The sequence below is a fragment of the Carcharhinus amblyrhynchos genome, chromosome 9 (genome assembly GCF_965287045.1).
Source record: "Carcharhinus amblyrhynchos chromosome 9, sCarAmb.v2.hapA, whole genome shotgun sequence".
NCBI lineage: Eukaryota > Metazoa > Chordata > Chondrichthyes > Carcharhiniformes > Carcharhinidae > Carcharhinus > Carcharhinus amblyrhynchos.
In genome coordinates, this window is record NC_137332.1 from 15,334,085 (window position 1) to 15,354,084 (window position 20,000).

Below are 20,000 nucleotides of genomic sequence, written 5' to 3' on the forward strand. Positions count from 1 at the left end.
GCCTGGGTTGAAAGAGAAACCCCACCAAACTGTCTCTACACATCACTTCAGTCCCCAGTGGAACTGAGTTGTGGTCCCTTGGAACACCTACACATAACTTCAGTCCCTAGTGGAACAATGAAATGTACTTCCCTTGGAACACTTACACATAACTTCAATCTGTAGTGGAACTATAAAATGTGGCACCCTGGACCACTTACACATTAGACATTAGTTCCTAACTATTTACAAATAACACAACATTTTTTAACACTTCTGCTTCATAAAAATTAAATAAATTATTTTATTTAAAATTTTAATTGCATACACGACTTATTAGAATATAAAGAAAACTGTTCTTGGTGAATATTTTGATGAATGTTAATTTTATATCTCAGTGTAAAATCCTTGGAACTATTCATCGTGCAAGCCTTGTGCAAAATTCCAAGGAAGGACTGAGTTCTGAATCTTCTGAACCAAATGTGATGAAATATTGCAAAAACAGCGGGCCATTAGATTGTTTCCATCCGTACAGTACAAACACCGAAAGACAGTCCAGGTGGGATTTCATTAGAATATGCTTTTTAGAACATAGAACATTACAGCGCAGAACAGGCCCTTCGGCCCACAATGTTGCGCCGACCAGTTAAAAAGCAATGACCCTCTAACCTAAACCAAACCCTTTCCATCCATAAACCTATCCACAGACTTCTTAAACGCCCCCAAACTAGGCGCATTTACAACTGCAGCAGGGAGGGCATTCCAATCCCTCACCACCCTCTGGGTAAAGAACCTACCCCTGACATCCGTCCTATAACTACCACCCCTTAATTTAAAGCTATGCCCCCTCGTGCTAGCTTTCTCCATCCGAGGAAAAAGGCTGTCACTGTCCACCCTATCTAATACGATGGAAACTTTCAACAGGTCAGGCAACATCCGCGAAGACAGAAACAGATCCAGCCCCAGCCCAGCCAGCCAAAACCAGAACAGAAATCAGTAGTAAATGAACAGAGTTTCAGAATTTTACAAAATGAAAATGTAAATATCAGTACTTTAACATAAACCTGAACTTTAATGATTTATTTTGCCATGTGTGATGCAGCTTATTTTGCATTTGACTGAAATTTTGTCTATTTCAGATATGCTTCAGAGGAAGAGTGTGATGCTCTGCTTGGCATTTTTGATGGCATATTTTAGAATATTATTTGCTTTAAACTTGGAGAATTTGCAAAACTTCAACAAATTACACAGGCTCTCACTTTAACTGTTTGAGACAAGTGCCAACTAGAACATGATTTGGAAATGGTACACAAGTGACAATTTTTGTATGAATTTAGTCACTATGTGTGATAGAAATTGATGTTCTGTTTGGTGCATGAAGCAAATCATTATATATCTGAACTGTAATGACCAATAACGTTGGATACTAATGGACAAAATTAAATCATCTGCCTGAAATTTCCCTTTGTTATTTGAGAAGAGGTGTTAATCAATCTAAATTTGATAGATTAGCACTTCCAATACAATAGCAGGGAGGATTTTAGATGAGGTCATGTATTATTCCACACTTAAATTTCAGAGCTAATGTAATTTGTTGTCAGAGTATATCATTATGTTTCTTTACAATAAGATGCTTCAGCTCTGGTTTATAAAAGATAAACTTTGAATAAATACATAAAAATCAGAAAATACTGAGAATACTTAGCAGGTCAGCATGGAAGGCAGGTGAGAGTTAACCTTGCCTTCCACCCTATATATACATTTCCCTTTTCTTTACTCCACCTGTGTCCTCTCCCTTACCCAGCATCCGTACTTCAAACCTGTTAGAGCTGTAACTTTTCCCAGTTCTTGTGAAAAGTCAATTACCTGAACTGTCAACTTTGTCTCTTTTTGCTGCCTGATCTGCTGGGTATTTCCAGTATTTTCTGTTCTTATTTCAGATTTCCAGAATCTGAAGCATTTTGTTTTTGTTGACTAAGTATATGGTTGAAATTCACCGCACATTTAATTGAGTGTAACGTGTCAAATATTTCCCTTAGTTCTCAAGCTTAGCCGCTGGCTAACTTAAGTGACATGTAGGAGCACGTAATTTCTCATAAGGATTTGTCGAATTGCAGGACCCACTAATTACAAAGTAATTTAAACAGATGCTCGACACCTGCCAACCTTCTCAGCTGGAGATCAGTGATTGTGTTTGGCATGAATAAAGCAAAAATGAGGAGAAAATAGGCATATACATATAAAATAATAAACAATTACTTGTAAGCATAAATGTTAAGAGATAATTTGATGATTGTAGTTAAGTTACTGTCAGCTTATTGTATTGTAACTAATTTGAATTGAATCTGAAAACAAATTCAGTAAAGGGGATTGTCTGCAAGAATAAAGTTATATTCCTTTGAGACACCAGCATCTTGACCCAGTTTGTTTTATACACCAATAAATAACGTAATTGCTGCTGATGGGAGAAATTATTAAGGTTAATAAGTCTAGTTTTTCCTCTTTATTAGCAATAGGCAATTTGTTTGGAAATTGATTTTATTTTTATGTACGTTCTTCACCTTTTCTGTTCTACTCCACTCCTGAGGCTACTAGTTGCAGAACTACTGGACATGCTTACAGGGTACTTTACTCAAGTGGTTGTTTTCCATGTATGAGTTTAGGCAGGAAATGCCAGCTAGCTATTTCACTGTTGGGAGCAACATCCAACATTCACACATTTATTTCTAATGGGTGGGAGGGGTTCAGTGGAAACAGAGATTAGAAGCAAAAACCCTGATTATTGTATTTTTCTCTCCCTAGGCCAGAGCCCTTGAGGCCAATTTTAGCAGTCATAATGTCTTTGCAGCTGAGAACAGCTAACTCAGCGCAAACTAGGGGATCAAATCACTATGAATGGAACCATTAAGAATGTCCTTTTTATCTATATGACTCAGTTACATGCTGCATCAAATCATCATGGGTGTTTTATACGAGTAGTTTGTGTTGTAAAGATTGTTACTCATATATTACACATACAACTGCACAAAAAGTCCAGTTTATCTACAAACCCCTGCAGCAGTTTTATAGTCCTGTCATCACCTAGTTTCTCCCAGCTCTCGAGAACCATCTTCATTGACTCTGGGTTTCACCATACATTATTCCAATTTGTCCAAAATTCCACCACCCTCAATCTATCCCATGTTCAATCCTGCTTGCCCAACATGCTGTCCTCACTGGCCTTCATTGTCTCTCTGTACACGAATATGCTGAATTAAATAACGTCCTCATATACATTTCCTGCTTTATAATCTATATAACTATCACTCTTGTTGCTGGATCTATGGTTAGTGGCATAATAGAGTCATGTCCTGTTGGACATGTGTTTGCTGAGGATTTACAATCCTTCCATTACATTGCCCTACCCTACTACTTTAACCTCCTGCAGCCATATGGCCTGCCAATCTCTTTCAGTTCTCCAACACTGTGCACACCACTTTCATTCATTCCACCTTGGCTCATTCCATGTAAGAATCTTAATCATAGAAACCCCATAGTGTAGAAGAAGGCCATTCAGCCCACTGAGTCTGCACCAGCAACAATCCCACTCAGGCCCCATCCCTGCTTAGTTACCCTGCTAATCCCTGTAACCTATTACATCCCAGGACACTTAGAGTTAATTCAGCATGTCCAATCAACCCAAACCACACACCTTTGAACCATGAGAGGAAACCCACATAGACATGGGGAGGAGGTGCAAACTCCACACAGACAGTGACCCAATCAGGAATCAAACCCAGGTCCCTGGCACTGTGAGGCAGCAGTGCTAACCTCTGTGCCACCGTGCCCCTGAATGAACTTCTAATCATGTAGGTTATAACTTCACCCTCTTGACAGCCAGGTATTAATCAGCATAGCCAGAAGCTAGATTACAAGATGACCCTCTGTGTGAAGGAGCAGTGCATGGTGGAGCAGTAGTTTTCAGATCCCCAACCTTTGATTAATCACCTTTTGGAAAAATTGCTGCTGAAAAAGCAAGAAGAATTTTACTTAGATGCAAGTGTTAGAGGGGATTTCCATTAATCAATTTTTAACATGGTGGCAGCCATCCAAAACATTTATCCTGCATCTCTTCCAACTTTAGAATCTCTACCGCTTTCGTTTAATATGTAAAGAGACAATTTCCAAATGCTGTAAACCTGAAACAAAATAGTATTTGAAAGAGGAAGATAGGTTGATATATCGGGCGAAGTGCAATTCTGATGAAAGGTTGCACCCAAAACATCAACTTGATTTTTTTTCCCAATGCCAACTGGTTTTATTTGCATTTCCAGCTTTTTCTGTTTTTGTTGGCTCTGAACCTTGTTTTTGCACAATTGTACATCACTTTCAACATCATAGTTTCTATGTGGAAGGTTTGCTAAAGAGTGGTGAAGTTTTGATTACCCGAGAGGATAACCACAAGGAAGTTTATTTTACTTTTTTTTCTAAAATAATATTGTTTTTGTAGTGAGCACAGCTGGAGTTGTGTTTTCATCAAGGCCCAACTCCAATTTTATAGTTGAGAAGGATAAAATCCTTTTAACAATTTCCATTGGGTCAACATTGGGTGGGGTGTCAATTACCCATTTTTATTTATTAAGAGTTGTTGATAGTAGCCTTTCCCTCCAAAAAAAGAGGGAAATTGCAGCCCACAAATGCAAATTGCTGGCCTAAGTGATAGCATTTACAGCATAGAAAGGAATTATTCAGCCAAACAGGCCCATGCTTATGTCTATGCACCACCCTAGCCTATTCCTAAGTAAAAACAGATAAATTCTGCAAATGTTAAACAGGTCAGGCAGCATCTATGGAGGGAAAAATAAGGCTGACTATTCAGGTCACCAGATAAAAAGTCATCTGATGAAAGAAACTGGCCTGAAATGTTAACTCTCTTTTTCCATGGATGTTGCCTGATCTGCTGAGTATTTCCATCATCTTGTGTTTTTATTTCAGATTTGCAGCACCCATAGTATTTTGCTTTTGTATTAACCTACACACACCCTTCATCTAATCCTGCCAACAAATCCTTTAATTCCTTTCAGCAAATGTGCTTATCTAGCTTCCTTTTAAATTCAGGTCTTGACCCCATTGGCTGCAGAGGTAGGTGTTCCTGTGGAACATGACCAGTTAAGAGCCCATCTCCAAGATTGTGGTCCAATTATGTATGGTGGGTAGGGTTGGAGTGTGTGAGGTGATGAGGAGCTGAGAGGGTCAATCAGGAACAGAAATGCGGGAGAAGCATATAGCCTTCACCATGGATGCAGAGGGAAGGCAACTATAGTGACTTGGACAGGATTTTCCACTCTCATTCACATCAGGTGGGTTTGTGACGTGCTGTCTTAACAGCACTAAACACAGCTGGCTCCAAAAAGCGTGTACCTAGCAAGCACACCTCCAAGGGGAGGTCAGAGGTGAATGCAGCACTTGTGGAGTGGCTCCGTGTATTGAGCAGTTGACTTGGGGGTAACGGCTCTGGCTCAAGGGTCACCAGCCTTTGACTCAGGAGACACCAGGCCTGACTTGGGGGTGATGAGGGTACCTGGGGATTGACTCCAAGGTACTGGATGGCGGGGGGGGACTCCATGGTACCGGGGACGTAATTAGGGGAGACCACAGGGGAAAATTCCAGAGTACCAGGGAATTAGTCGGGGGAGACCGATGGGGAAGGCTCGGGGTAGACAGGACGTCACGCATCATGGTCACTTGCTGTGTTCTGCACAACTTGGTGTTGCAAACAGGGGCAGGAACTGCCTGAGGAGGAGATGGAGGAGTGTCACATTTCCTCCAGTGAGGAGGAAGTCGAAAGGATAAGTTTGAGGGAGTTCTTGAGGGAGAGGATGTTGGCTATGAGGCAATGCCAATGACCAGACAAGGCAATGAGCTCAGGATGGGCTCATTGTCACTAGATTCATGGAGAATGATGAGGAGATCCAGTGAGGACATCCCATTATCTTCACATGATTTCTGTGAGCATTGCTTTCATGGCTGATGGCAGTGCACATTCTCTTTGATAAGGCTCCTGTCCTGGGGAGGGAGAAGTTAGCATAGACCCTGCATTGCAGGTGAATGAAGATGACTTGCAGTGGGGACAATCCATAGATTCTCAGAACTTCTGTGAATGACTGACTCCTGTCTGGTTGATGACAGCTCACTTACTTTCAATGGCTAGTGTCATGGCAATCCCATGACAAATGTTCCCGTGGGGAAAGTTTCACCTCTCCTGATCCTGTGGCATCCTTAGTGAGCTTCAGTGTTACTGGAGGTTGAAGCAGACGGGATGGACAAGTGGGGGGGTGTGGGGGTGGGGGGAAGTAGCAGGGTTAGGAGCAAGCAGCTACAGCTCAAAAGGTGGAAAGATCTCACATTGACAATGACTGGAATGAGTGGGGCTCGCCCTGTACGTTGTGGGAAACTTCCTCATTCCCTACGAGATAGACGCGTGACTGATGTTACTGTGGGGGGATACCATCAATGTGCTGGGAACCTTGCACAAAGTATATGGAGGAAGCCCTGGACTGAGCACCATGGCCTTTTTTTCTGCTGGAATCCAGTTTTCAGATTGGGATTACAGGAACACAGCTCATCAGGACAAAGTGCCAGAGGAAGGGTGCAATTGGTGGGAGTTTATTTACAGAGGTGAATGTTATGTACAAGTGCTTAGTACCCATGGCAACACTGAGCAATTACAACTTCCTAGCCTTTTTCTCCCTGCCACTGTGACTCAGTGAATTGCCAACATCCACAACAAAGATGGAGGTAGCCTGTTGACCGTTGTCTGTGATGATCTTGGAGGGCCATCATCTGGGGGGCCCTGACTACTTTTGGGGTCTTGCCGTATGGCCTGCTACTCTCCTTGGCCTGCAGAGCTGGAGCTAAAGGGGTCATAGGAAAAGGGGATTCAGATGGGCAGGTCATTCCCAGAGTGACCTGGATGGATGGCACTGGGGTGTGCACAGCTGATACTCCTCCCTAGCTTCCTAGGGAGGAGATAGAGGGGCTGCTGGAGTGAGCTAGAGAAGCCCCATTATCCTCTGGTGTTGGCAACGATGGATCCCAGAAAGTGCATAATGAAGTCTTGCACCAAAGTTTGCACAGCAGCTGTCACTGTGCTGACCTTGTTGCATTGTATCAGACATCCCTTCCTTATAAATCCCTACAGTGCAGAAGGAGGCAATTTGTCCCATTGAATTTGCGCCGACTTTCTGACAGAGCATCTTACCCTCGCCTACACCCTGCCCTATCCCTGTAACTCCACATATCTATCCCACTAATCCACCTAACCTACACATCTTGAACACTAAGGGGCAATTTAGCGTGGTCAATCCACCTAAACTGCACATCTTTGGATTATGGGAGGAAACTGGAGTACCCAGAGGAAACCCATGCAGACACAGTGAGAATGTGCAGACTCCGCACAGACAATTGCCCAAGGCTGGAACCAAGTTCAGGTCCCTGGTGCTGCAAGGCAGCAATGCTAACCATTGTGCCACCATGAAAGATGAAACGGCTTTGGGCAGTTTTATGAAAGAATGCCAGTGGCTGTTTTATGATACATTGGTTAAACCACCCACTATACCACGTGAAGTCTGAGTGGTAGAAATGCCACCTCCACAGTCAAATGCCAGCAGCTGGTTTTTCAGGTGTTCCTGAGTATGCCATTGGAGCTCCAGCACCTGAAGTATGACCAAGTCCAGATGCATGGCTCAAGAATTGGTGAAGATGGAAGAGTTTTAGATTCTGGGACAACTGGAACCATTTCTGGGGAAGTTGGGACCTGTACAAACAAGAAGGTCTGCACGTGAACCACACATTGGGGCCAACATCCTTATGGGTAGGTTTGCTAGTATTGTTGGGAGGAGTTTAAACTAATTTGGCAGAGGGAGGGATCGTAGAACATTAATAAAGTAGAGACGCATCATGCTAGTAAAGGAAGCAAATCAGAGTAAGTTCAGCTATGTTGAGTGTCAAGTGAGTAAGGCAAGGCTGGATGTTCTTTACTCAGAGTGTAATAGGTAAGACTGATGAATTAAGGGTGTAGGTTGACACAAGAAAGTGTAATATTGTTGCCATCATGGAGATATGATTAAAGGAAGGGCAGGACTGGCAACTCAACATTCCGGGGTATCTTTAGGTGAGACAGAGGAGGGTGTCAAAAGGGAGGTGGTGTTACGCTATTAATTAAGGAGTCAGCTATTGCAATAAGGAGAGATGATATATTGGAAAGGTCTTCAAGGGTAGAACTTAGGAATATAAAGGGGACAGATACATTACTAGGAGTTATTATAGGCTCCTAAAGAGCCAGTGGGAAATAGAGGAGCAGATATGTAGACAATCCACTGAGCTGTATAATTGGTTAATTACACTCAGGGATTTCAACTTCCCTAACGTAAATTGGGATAGCCATAGTGTAAAAAAAAGTTTAGAGGCACTGCATTTCTTGAAATGTATTCAGGGGAGCCATTTTGTATTAATATGTAGAAGGCCCAACATGGGATGGAGCATTGCTGGATCTGGTTGTGGGGAATGAAGCCAGACAAGTGTTCAATGTGGCAGTGGGCGAGCATTTTAGCGATAGCGACCATAACACAGTGTGGTTCAAGTTTGTTATGGACAAGGAGAAAGATGGCCTGCAACAGATGGCTTTGGATTGAAAGGAAGGCAGATTTTATTAAAGTTAGCCAGGATCTGGCCGAATTTGATGGGAACAGCTCCTTGCTGGAAAGTCAACAGTGGAGCAGTGGGGGGCATTCAAAAAGGAAATGGGGAAAGTGCAGGTCCAACATGTTTCATATGGGAGAACTTAGAAACAATAACTTCAGGGGCCACTGGATGTCTTGGACAGATCAGGACTGGATGAGGAAGAAGAGAAAGGATCTTAGCAAGTCCAAAGGGAGCAATTCAGTTGCGGTCCTAGAGGAATAAGTGCAAGAAGGAACTTAAGAAAGCAATCAGAAGAGCAAAAAGGGGCATGAAAAAGGACTTGCCAACAAGATTAGGGAAAATCCTAAAATATTCTTTAAATATGTTAAAGGGAAGAGGTTAACCAGGGAAAGAGTTGGGCGCATTAGAGACCAAGGGGGGTAATCTGTGTAAAGCTGCAAGACATTGGAACACTTCTTATCAGTCTTCATTCAAAAGAAGGAAGACATAGGTACATAATTCAGGAAAAGGGATGATGAGAACCTTGAGCAGTTTGACATCAAAAATGAGAAGGTATTGAAGGCTTTGATGGGCTTAAAAACAGATAAATCATCAGGCCCGGATGAATTGCATCCCCAGCTACTGTGGGAGGCAAAGAAATTGCAGGGCCTTGATGGAAAGTTTTCATTCCACTCTGGCCACAGAGGAAGTGCCAAGGGACTGGAGGATGGCTAATGTGGTTCCACTTTTCAAGGAGGGTGGTAGAGATGAACCAGGGAATTATAGACCGGTGAGTCTCACGCCAGTGGTAGGGAAACGATTGGAGAAAATTCTGAAGGAGAGAATTAATCTCCACTTGGAAAGGCATGGGTTGATTAGGGACAGTCAGCATTGCCAGAGGGAGGCCACGTCTAACAAATTCGATAGAATTTTTTTGAAAAGCGATTAAGTGTGTAAAATACAGAAGCACAGTTGATGTTTCCTATATGGATTGTCAAAGAAGTATACGGCCTCCTTATTCTTCCACCAGAATGTACCTCCTTATGTTATTTACATTGAAGTTCATTTACAAATTACACACCCATTCTGTAAGTATATCAGTGCCTTTCTGTACATTGTCACAGTCCTCCTCCATATTAACCACACACCTCCATTTAATGCTGTCCGTAAATTTTGAAATCACATCTCTGATTCTCAAGTCCCATTCTTTATGTAGTTAGTAAGCAGCATCAATCCCAGCACTTATCCTGGGGACTACACAGTGGTTAGCATTGCTTCCTCACACCTCCAGGGACCTGGGTTCAATTCTGGCCTCGGGTGACTGTGCACAGTCTGCACGTTCTCCCCGTATCTGCATGGGTTTCCTCCAGGTGCACCAGTTACCTCCCACAGTCCAAAGATGTGCAGGTTAGGTTGATTGGTCATGTTAAATTGCCCCATAGTGTCAGGGGGATTAGAAGGGCAAATATGTAGGGCAAACCCAGCCTGCAGGTGCAGCAGGTGGTCAGGAAGGCGAATGGGATGCTGGCCTTCATAGCGAGGGGGATTGAATATAAAAGTAGGGAGGTCTTGCTGCAACTGTACAGGGCACTGGTGAGACCGCAGCTGGAGTACTGTGTGCAGTTTTGGTCGCCGCACTTACGCAAGGATATTTTGGCCTTGGAGGGAGTGCAGAGGAGGTTTACTAGGCTGATACCGGAGTTGAGGGGGTTGAACTATGAGGAGAGGCTGAATAAACTAGGCTTGTACTCGTTAGAGTTTAGAAGAATGAGGGGAGATCTCATTGAGACGTATAAGATGATGAATGGGATGGATAGGATAGAGGTGGAGAGGCTCTTCCTGCTCAGAAAGGACAGTAGGACTAGAGGGCACAGCCTCAATATAAAGGGGGAGTGGTTTAGAACGGAGTTGAGGAAGAACTTCTTCACTCAAAGGGTGGTGAATCTCTGGAATTCTCTGCCCGTTGAAGTGGTGGAGGCTGCCTCGCTAAATATATTTAAGACGCGGGTTGATAGGTTTTTGATAGGCAAGGGGATTAAGGGTTGTGGGGAGAGGGCGGGAATGTGGAACTGAGACACAATGGATCAGCCATGATCTTATTGAACGGCGGGGCAGGCTCGAAGGGCCAGATGGCCTACTCCTGTTCCTATTTCTTATGTTCTTATGTAGGGTTGCGGGGATAGGATCTGGGTGGGATTGTTGATGGTGCAGGTTCAATGGGCTAAATGGCCTCCTTCTGCACTGTAGTTTCTATGATTCTATAAAACTCCTTACAAACTTTGTCCAGTAATTGCCTTGCATTCTACTCTCTGTTGTCTGTTTATTAGGGGAGATGGTGGCATTGTGGTGAAGTCACTGGAGTAGTAGAGCAGAGGCCTGGAAAGATGGTCAGGAATAAAAAAGCTGCTGTCAGTAATGATAATCATGAAACTAACATTTTGTCGTAAAAGTACATCTGGTTCACTAATTCCCCTTTTGGGAGGGGAATTTTCCATCCTGATCTGGTCTGACCTACGTGTGACTCCAACGTGATTGACTTTTAACTGCTCTCTGAAATAGCAGAAAATTTGAATAAGATTAAAGAAGATGGACCACAGGCATCAGAAATTACAAAGGGGGGTATTTACCAAAATTAGGAGAGATGTACTAGAGAGAGGTAAGCAACATTCTAATCTAGTTACATTCACCAAATCACCCCTTACAGCCAATATCCCAGACGCCATCATTATTCCTGGGTCTACCCTGTCTCACCGACAGGACACACCCACCAGAGGTGCTGGCACACTGGTATATAGTCAGGAGGGAGCTGAAAAAGGGAGTCCTCAATATTGACTCTGGACTCCACGATGTCTCACGGCATCATGGGCAAAGTAACCTCTTGTTGATTACTATCTATTGCATCCCTTTCCCTCCCATGCTCAGCTGATGAATCAGTACCTCTCCACATTGACACCACTTGAAAGGTGCACTAAGGGTAGCAATGGCACTAAATGTATTTTGGGTCGGGACTTCAATGTCCATCACCAAGATTAGCTCCATAGTATCATTCCAGACTGAGTTGGCCAAGTCCTGAAGGGCCTTATTTACCAGACTAACACGACAGTAGCTGTGGGGAGAACCAATATAAGGGGGGAAACCAACACTCACTGACAACGTACGGATCGCTCAGTGATTAGCACTGCTGCCTCACAGTTCCACAGGGACCTGGATTTGATTCCTGGCTTGGGTCACTGTCTGTGTGGAATTTGCTTATTCTCCCCCTGTTTCTGTGGTTTTCTCTGGGTGCTCTGGTTTCTCCCAAAGATATGCAGGTTATGTGCATTAGCCATGCTAAATTGCCCCTTAGTGTCTTGAGATGCGTAGATTAGAGGGATTAGCGGGGTAAATGTGAGGGGTTGCGGGGGGGGGGGAGGGTGGTGCGGCTAGGTGGGATTGTTGTTGGTCCAGACTCGATGGGCCAAGTGGCCTCCATCTGCACTATAGGGTTTCATCCCAGGCAAGTGGAGAGAATTCCATCACACTCCTGACTTGGTGCCTTGTAAATGATGGACAGGCTTTGGGCAGTCAGGAGAAGAGTTACTGCCACAGAATTTCCAACCTCTGACCTGCTCTTGGAGCCACAGTATTTATATGGATTCTCCAATTAAATTTCTGGTCAAAGGTGAGCCCCGTGTGGGGGGAATTCAGCGTGACAAGACTGTTAAATATCAAGGGAAAATGCTCAGATTCTCCCTTGTTGAAAATGGTCATTGCCTGGTACTTGTATGGTGTAAATGTTATTGCAGACAGGTTAATAACTGAAGGTATGATGGGAATAAAAGTAGTATTGCATCATGAACTCAAGCTGGGTTACTGCGTTCACCAGACAATACAAAGAAATATCTTGTGATTTGGTGTAAGTTTTTACTCAGCTCTGCTCAGATTTTTTACTTTGCCCAAGAGTAATATTTTTCTATCAAAGAAAAGTACTGTGTGCTCTGACAAACAGTTTCATAAGGTCAGCATACATAACGACAATTACCTCTCCAGCTGGCAGAATGAATTGAACGTCTAATTGGCAGTGTATTCCATAAATTCCTAATAAGATCCTCCAACATTCCTGTTTGTATTATTTTTACAGAAGTTAATCCCTGTTAAAAAACAGTGCATGGTGAAATATAGTACTCTCCAGTCAAGTTGAACATCCATACACTAACTTCACTGATTGAAGTTCTCGCCAATGGAAGGATGAGATTCAATAGGTCAAATAACTTTGACTCATACGTGGGTTTGTTTTAGGTCTCAATTGCCTTTATGGGTCAAGGTCATTTCAGAGTTGCCTCTTTGTGGGAAATTTTACCTTTGGTTAACAACTTCCCTCAGGAAATGAAATGAATTAGGTTAAATTATAAAAACGGTTGTAAGCAGTGGGTTTTTCCTGTTTGATAATCAGTTTTATCCTTCCACTGCCTCGGAGGGGGCAAAAGCTTTAGTTTCCACTGTTTTTCTTTGTGTTTTTTAATGTTTGAGTGCCTGGGAGCAAGGCTTTGCGGTATCAGAATTCTAACCAGAGATGGTACAATACAAAGATTGTAAAGGTTAGGCTGCGTGTAAGTTTTAATATTAACCCAAATATAGTGAGCTTCTCATATTCCTCAGTTCCACGACACTGTGAAACACAAGGTTTTAATTATTCATTTCCCTTGCTATTTATGGTAAGCACATATAGGACTTACAACTAAATTGTTCGGACTTTCTATCTTAGATGCAAAAGTGAAAAATTGTCTCCGTTGTAAAAGCACTTTGTTTCTCTCGCTGGACAGCTGCTGTTCATTTCACTCTACAGTGAGTTTCCAGCTCAACCAGAAAAATTAAGACATTTAAGTATTTAATAACATTTTCTAAATTAATTTTGTATGTTTATCTTCCTTCCATGAGGAAGGATATACTTGTCTTAAACTGGGTGCAATGAAAGTTCAATAGATTTCCTGGATGGAAGGCTTGTCCGAAGAGGAGACTTTATTGATAATGACTAATAGAGTTTGGGAGAATGAGAGGTGATCTCACTGAAATGTGCAGTGTTCTGTGCTGCCTGTGTTGAACCTCAACTCCCAAAAACAAAGGGGTTCAGGGTCACGCCAGAGGTTAAAACGCAAACCAAACAGGAACCAAAGTCACCCATTTCTGCTTTTAATAGAGGCAGCGCAAAGAAAATGCAATTAATCCTCTAATGGGAAATGGGTTGGTCAGACTGATATCATAAAGAGGCCGGCTTCCTTCATTTTAACAGTGTTATAACCACAGACCTCAGAAAACTTAGCTGGAAAGAGAGAAGGGTTCAATCCATGAAGTGAGTGCCTTTAGAGGAACAGGAGTCTTTCTTCACTGTGGTTTCATGCGGCTTCATAATTGAGCTCTGCCCAGCTTCTGAAAAGGGCAGCAAGGTGGCACAGTGGTTAGCACTGCTGCCTCCCAGCGCCAAGGATCCTGGTTCAATTCCAGCCTTGGGTTGCACATTCTCCCTGTGTCTGTGTGGATTTCCATAGTCCAAAGATGTGCAGGTTAGGTAAACTGGCCTTGTCAAATGGATGGGGTTACAGGGATCAGGGTGGAGGGGGGGATGAGGTACTTGTGTCTACAAGGTCCATGATTGAGCTGGCAATAGAACTCCTACAAATGAGGTTCAGATGTTTGGACTGCTCAGGTGGGTATCTCCACTCTGCATCTCCTGGATCATGATTGGCTTCTGTGTCCTGTACAACCTCATGTTACAAAAAGGTGAGATCCTGGCTGAGGGAGATATGGAGAACATAAGAACATAAGAAATAGGAGCAGGAGTAGGCCATCTAGCCCTTCGAGCCTGCCCCGCCATTCAATAAGATCATGGCTGATCTGAAGTGGCTCAGTTCCACTTTCCCGCTTTCTCCCCATAACCCTTAATCCCCTTGCCTACCAAAAACCTATCTACCCGTGTCTTAAATATATTTAGCGAGGTAGCCTCCACCACATCAACGGGCAGAGAATTCCAGAGATTCACCACCCTTTGAGTGAATAAGTTCCTCCTCAACTCCATTCTAAACTGCGCCCCCCTTATCTTGAGGCTGTGCCCTCTAGTCCTGCTGTCCTTTCTGAGCGGGAAGAATCTCTCTACCTCCACCCTATCCATCCCCTTCATTATCTTAGTACATCTCTATAAGATCCTCCCTCATCCTTCTAAACTCCAATGAGTACAAACCCAGTCCATTCAGCCTCTCATCATAGTCCAACCCCCTCATTTCCAGTATCAGCCTAGTGAACATCCTCTGCACTCCCTCCAAGGCCAAAATATCCTTGTGCAAGTGCGGCAACCAAAACTGCACACAGTACTCCAGCTGCGGCCTCACCAGTGCCCTGTACAGTTGCAGCAAGACCTCCCTGCTTTTATATTCAATCCCCCTCGCTAGAAAGGCCAGCATCCCATTTGCCTTCCTGATCACCTGCTGCACCTGCAGGCTGGGTTTTTGCGACTCATGCACAAGGACCAGGTCCCTCTGCACGGTAGCATGCTGCACTTTCCACCCTTTAAATAGTAATCCCTCCTACTATTATTCCTGCCAAAGTGGATAACCTCACACTTGCTAACATTATACTCCATCTGCCAGGTCCTCGCCCACTCGCTTAGCCTATCTAGATCCCTCTGCAGACTTTCCACACCCGCCGCACAATTTGCTTTTCCACTTATCTTCGTGTCATCAGCAAGCACAATTTGCTTTTCCACTTATCTTCGTGTCATCAGAACTGAAGCGTCTCCACCGACTGTGATGACGTTGAAGGGGATGGTGATGACAAGGACCAAGATGTCGCAGAATCACCTGCTGAGGCCATTGCAAGGGAATGAGGCTGAGACTATCTCTTCTGATAGTGAAGAGATTCCAGGCAGACAAAGCTGCTGAGACATTTCCTTTACATAGAACATTGAACATTACAACGCAGTACAGGCCCTTCGGCCCTCAATGTTGTGCCGACCAGTGAAACCAATCTAAAGCCCATCTAACCTACACTATTCCAATATCATCCATATCGTTATCCAATGACCATTTAAATCCCCTTAATGTTGGTGAACCCACTGCTCTGGCAGGCAGGGCATTCCACGCTCTTACTACTCTCTAAGTAAAGAACCTACCTCTGACATCTGTCCTATATTTATCACCCCTTTACGATTTGATTTTCTGTGCTCTGTTGGCTGGAAGGCCCCATTTCCTTTTTGGTTACTGATATTATTATACTTTGCTCTAATGTACCTTGATTTATGATAGTTGAACTCAATTGCGCTGTTTAACATCCGTCCTGCTGGTGGTTTGATCCTTTGCATGAGCCACGCTGTGCTGATACACAGAGTTCTGGCACTAATTGTTGCATTAGAAACTGCTCAGTACTCCTTCACCAATGACCTCAGGAACCTGTAAGAATTGAAGTTTTTCCGTGCCCTCACAAAGTCTGTTGGCAAGACAACTTGGAAGCAACATGCAAGCAAGCTAATTTTGACAGCGATGTGCAGTAGTTATCACTGCTGCCTCACAGTGTCAGGGATCTCGGTTCAATTCCAGCCTTGGGTAATTGTGTGGAGTTTGTATGTCTCCCCATGTGTATGCAGGTTTTCTCTGGGTTCTCCCGTTTCCTTCCACAATCCAAAGAGCACAGGTTAGGTGGATTGACCATGCTAAAATTCAGGGTAGCACAGTGATTAGCACTGCTGCCTCACAGTGCCAGTGACCCAGATAATTCCCAGCTTGAGTCACTATCTGCGCAGATAGTCTGCGTGGGTTTCCTCCGGGTTCTCTGGTTTCCTCCCACAGTCCAAAGATGAGCAGGTTAGGTTGATTGGCCAGGCTAAGAAATTGCCCCTTAGTGTCCAGGGATGTGTAGGTTAGAGGGATTAGTGGGTATAATATGTAGGGATATGGGGGTAGAGCCTGGGAGGGATTGTGTTCGGTGCAGACTCGATGGGCCGAAGGGCCTCTTTCTGCACTGTAGGGTTCTATGTTCTATGTTCAGAGTTTACGCGTTTTCCACATGCCTGAGTGGATTTCCTCTGGGTGCTCTGGTTTCCTCCTGAAAGACGTGCTGGTTAGGTGAATTGGTCATGCTAAATTCTCCCTCAGTGTACGAAGCACCAGAGTGTGGAAACTTCATTGCAGTGTTACTTCTGATGCTGATAAATAAACTTAAACATAAAGATTGGCCTTGGTGAATGTGTGGGGTTACACAGATAGGGCAAAGAGGTGGGCCTGGGTGAGAGTTGAGTCAGTGCAGACTTGATGGGCAGAATGGCCTCCTTCTGCACAGTAGGAAATCTATGATTCTATGTCACCATCAGTGACCTCTTTCAGGCTGAAGCAGATCAGCAGGAGAGGAACAGCATGAGAACCCCATTTCTCCCCTTGAGATTGCTCCTCTATACAGATTGATCAGGGAAGATAATCTTCTGGCCCTCAATCACTAGTTGCCCACAGTAAACCCATATCCCTTGACGTCTTTATCATGCTGAATGACTACTTTGGAGTCCACTCACTGTCCAACAACCATTGGTTGTTGAGTAGCAACCATTCCAGACCCTCCAAATTCAGAGACTCTGACAAGTAACATTCCTAGATGACCTTAGTGTTAGTGCGAGACTGTGGTCCACCCGTGAGGCCACCTAGCCAATGTAATCCTTTTTCCTGCGTGGACCCTGCTGTTAGGGCTGCTGATACTTCACAATCCTCAGCACTATCCAGTACACAGAGCCATTCTACTCTCTCTCGCCACATGGACTCAGAACCCAGAGTCTTACAATGAGGTCCAATCCTCTTTGATTATGCAAAGTTTACTTGTAACTCTTTATTAGGAGATGAGCACACCTGGCAAATCTAATGTGAAGTCTGACACTGCTGCCTCACAGCACCAAGGACCTGGGTTCGATTCCCAGCTTGGGACATCGTCTGTGCGGAGTCTGCGTGTTCTCCCTGTGTCTGTGTGGGTTTACCCTGGGTGCTCTGGTTTCCTCCCATTGTCTGAAAGACGTGCTGGTTAGAGTGCATTGGCCATGCTAAATTCTCCCTCAGTGTACCCAAACAGGTACCAGAGTGTGGCGACTGGGGGATTTTCACAGTAACTTCGTTGCAGTGTTAATGTAAGCCTACTTGTGATACTAATAAATAAACTTAACTTTAACGCTACACTCCTGCAGTTAAGGTGAATTTGCCTGTCATCTCCTTTACTGCAGCCTTCACCTGCATAATTGTTCAAAATGACAAAACACCAGGGAGTGCCAGCAATGATTGGATGTGCCCACCACAGCTTTCTCCAGACATAGAATCCCCACAGTGCAGGAGGCCATTCAGCCCATCAAATTTGCACTGATCACAATCCAATCCAGGCCCTATTCCCTTTATTCCACATAGTTACTCCACTAATCCCTCTAACCTACACATCCCAGGACAATTTAACATGGCCAATCCATCTAACCCACACAACTTTTAGACTGTGGGAGGAAACCAGAGTACTCAGAGGAAACCCACGCAGGTACAAGGAGAACATGTAAGCTCCACACAGACAGTGACCCAAGCCGGGAATCGAACCCAGGTCCCTGGTGCTGTGAGACAGCAGTGCGAAGCACTGTACCACCGTGCCTCTCATGTAGGGAAATTTCCGTTTTTGTGTCTTAAGAAGACAGTGTAAAAGAGCTTTGTTCTTTTAACTCTGAAACTGCATCCCAGTCCTCCTTGCCATTCACACAGTATCTTTAACTCCCCTTGAGTGCTGCTTTCATCCTTCCACACCTCACATTAGGGGAGCAGGAGCAGGAGATGCAATGACCTCCCTGAACACTCTGCACAGACATCATTTTCAGAGGTTAGAACAAAGTGAGCTACACGTCATGGTTGTATGATGTGTCCAGACCGCAAACTCACAAATGTTGGCCAGTGCGTTATCATTTACACGTGGAATAATGGAGAAATCACTATGTTAATAATATGACAGAACCGACCTACAGGAGTTCATTACTGGACTCTGATGGGGGCCCACATTCCACATCCTTAAACCCGCAACCGTTAAAGCCACGAACAGCAAGGTGGAATCCAGAATGCTTCCAAACAGAGCAACTGAACATATATTTATAAATGCCAGAAGTATTTACGATAGTTATACAACTCTAATCACAGATTCGTGACAGTGCAAAAGGAGGCCATTTGGCCCACCAAGTCTGCACCAATCACAATCCCACCTAGGCCCTATCCTCTTCACCCCGTCTATTTACCCTAACAATAAGGGGCAATTTATCATGGCCAATCAACCTAACCCGCACATCTGTGGGAGAAAACCAGAGCATCCGATGGGAGCTCACACAGACAGGGGAGAATGTGCAGACTCCACAGGGACAGTGACCTGAGGCTGGAGTTGAACCCAAGGCCCTGATGCTGTGAGGCAGCAGTGCTAACCATTATGCCACCGTGCCACTCCAATGATGCACTTTCAAAAACTTCTCTAGTGAACAAGGGACTTATTAACAAGTCATGTAAAGCAGCAGCATGTTTGCAGCTAATTCTAAAATACCTCTGCCTAGGAGAAGTCCTCCCCCAGTATGATTGCCCACCCTGTGTCCCGATTGGTCACCCAGTCCGGGTGACCCTTACTCTGCTGTGTTGCCCTTAAAGGGACAATCACCATATTCTTCCCCCTTTAACTCCTTTATACAATCTTCAGTAACTAACTTACTCTAAGTAACTAACTTTCTCTCGCAAGGGCATATAGTACTGATCTGGCCCTAAAGAACCAGAGAGTCCCCTCTGGATTAATGTAAACCTTAGTTTGTAGCTCTTTGACTTTGCCTAATTTTTCATGGAAGGCGTTGACGTGTTTTCCTAACAGTTTGGGCAGTTCCCCTCTCTGCACTTGCAACATCTTGGCCTAATTCAATTTAATTTCTTTCAACCAATCATGGCCGAGAAGGCTTGGTCCTTCACCGGCTGCTGTTGTCATGGGGAGCTGGGTAGAATGTTGTCTTAGGCTTACAGGTAGCATTGTGCTGCCTTTTTATTTTTATTGCTTCTACCCTATAAGTCTTCAACTTGGCAGAAGTGCTCTCCAGGTTCATTGGTTGGACTCTCTCTCTTAGGTACTAAAATGTATCCTCGCGCATCAGAGAGGCTGATGTCCCAGTATCCACTTCCATTTTAAAAGGCAGTTTGTCTATCACCGCAACAGGTCCACAGCAGACTCCAATCCCTAGCCCTGCACTCAACCCTGGGACATCTAAATAACAAGGACACCTATGTGTCAGAGTCCTATTTATTGACCACAGCTCAGCCCTCCACACCATTATTCCCACAAAACTCATCTCCAAATTTCATAGCCTGGGC

General features: G+C 44.2%; 2 protein-coding genes across 2 annotated transcripts in view; both read left to right on the forward strand.

The window, feature by feature from the left end:
- The window catches only part of hfm1 (helicase for meiosis 1), a 126,688-nt gene extending 125,512 nt beyond the window's left edge, over positions 1-1,176 (forward strand). Inside the window, exon 37 of the mRNA XM_080196461.1 lies at positions 1,119-1,176. Within this exon, the coding sequence (XP_080052587.1) occupies positions 1,119-1,176 (58 nt within the window). The remainder of the gene's footprint in view (positions 1-1,118) is intronic.
- A 4,060-nt stretch (positions 1,177-5,236) lies between these two features.
- cdc7 (cell division cycle 7 homolog (S. cerevisiae)) overlaps positions 5,237-20,000 on the forward strand; it is a 76,238-nt gene continuing 61,474 nt past the window's right edge. The window contains exon 1 of the mRNA XM_080195199.1: positions 5,237-5,318. Coding sequence (XP_080051325.1) covers positions 5,259-5,318 — 60 coding nt within the window. The 5' untranslated portion in view covers positions 5,237-5,258. The remainder of the gene's footprint in view (positions 5,319-20,000) is intronic.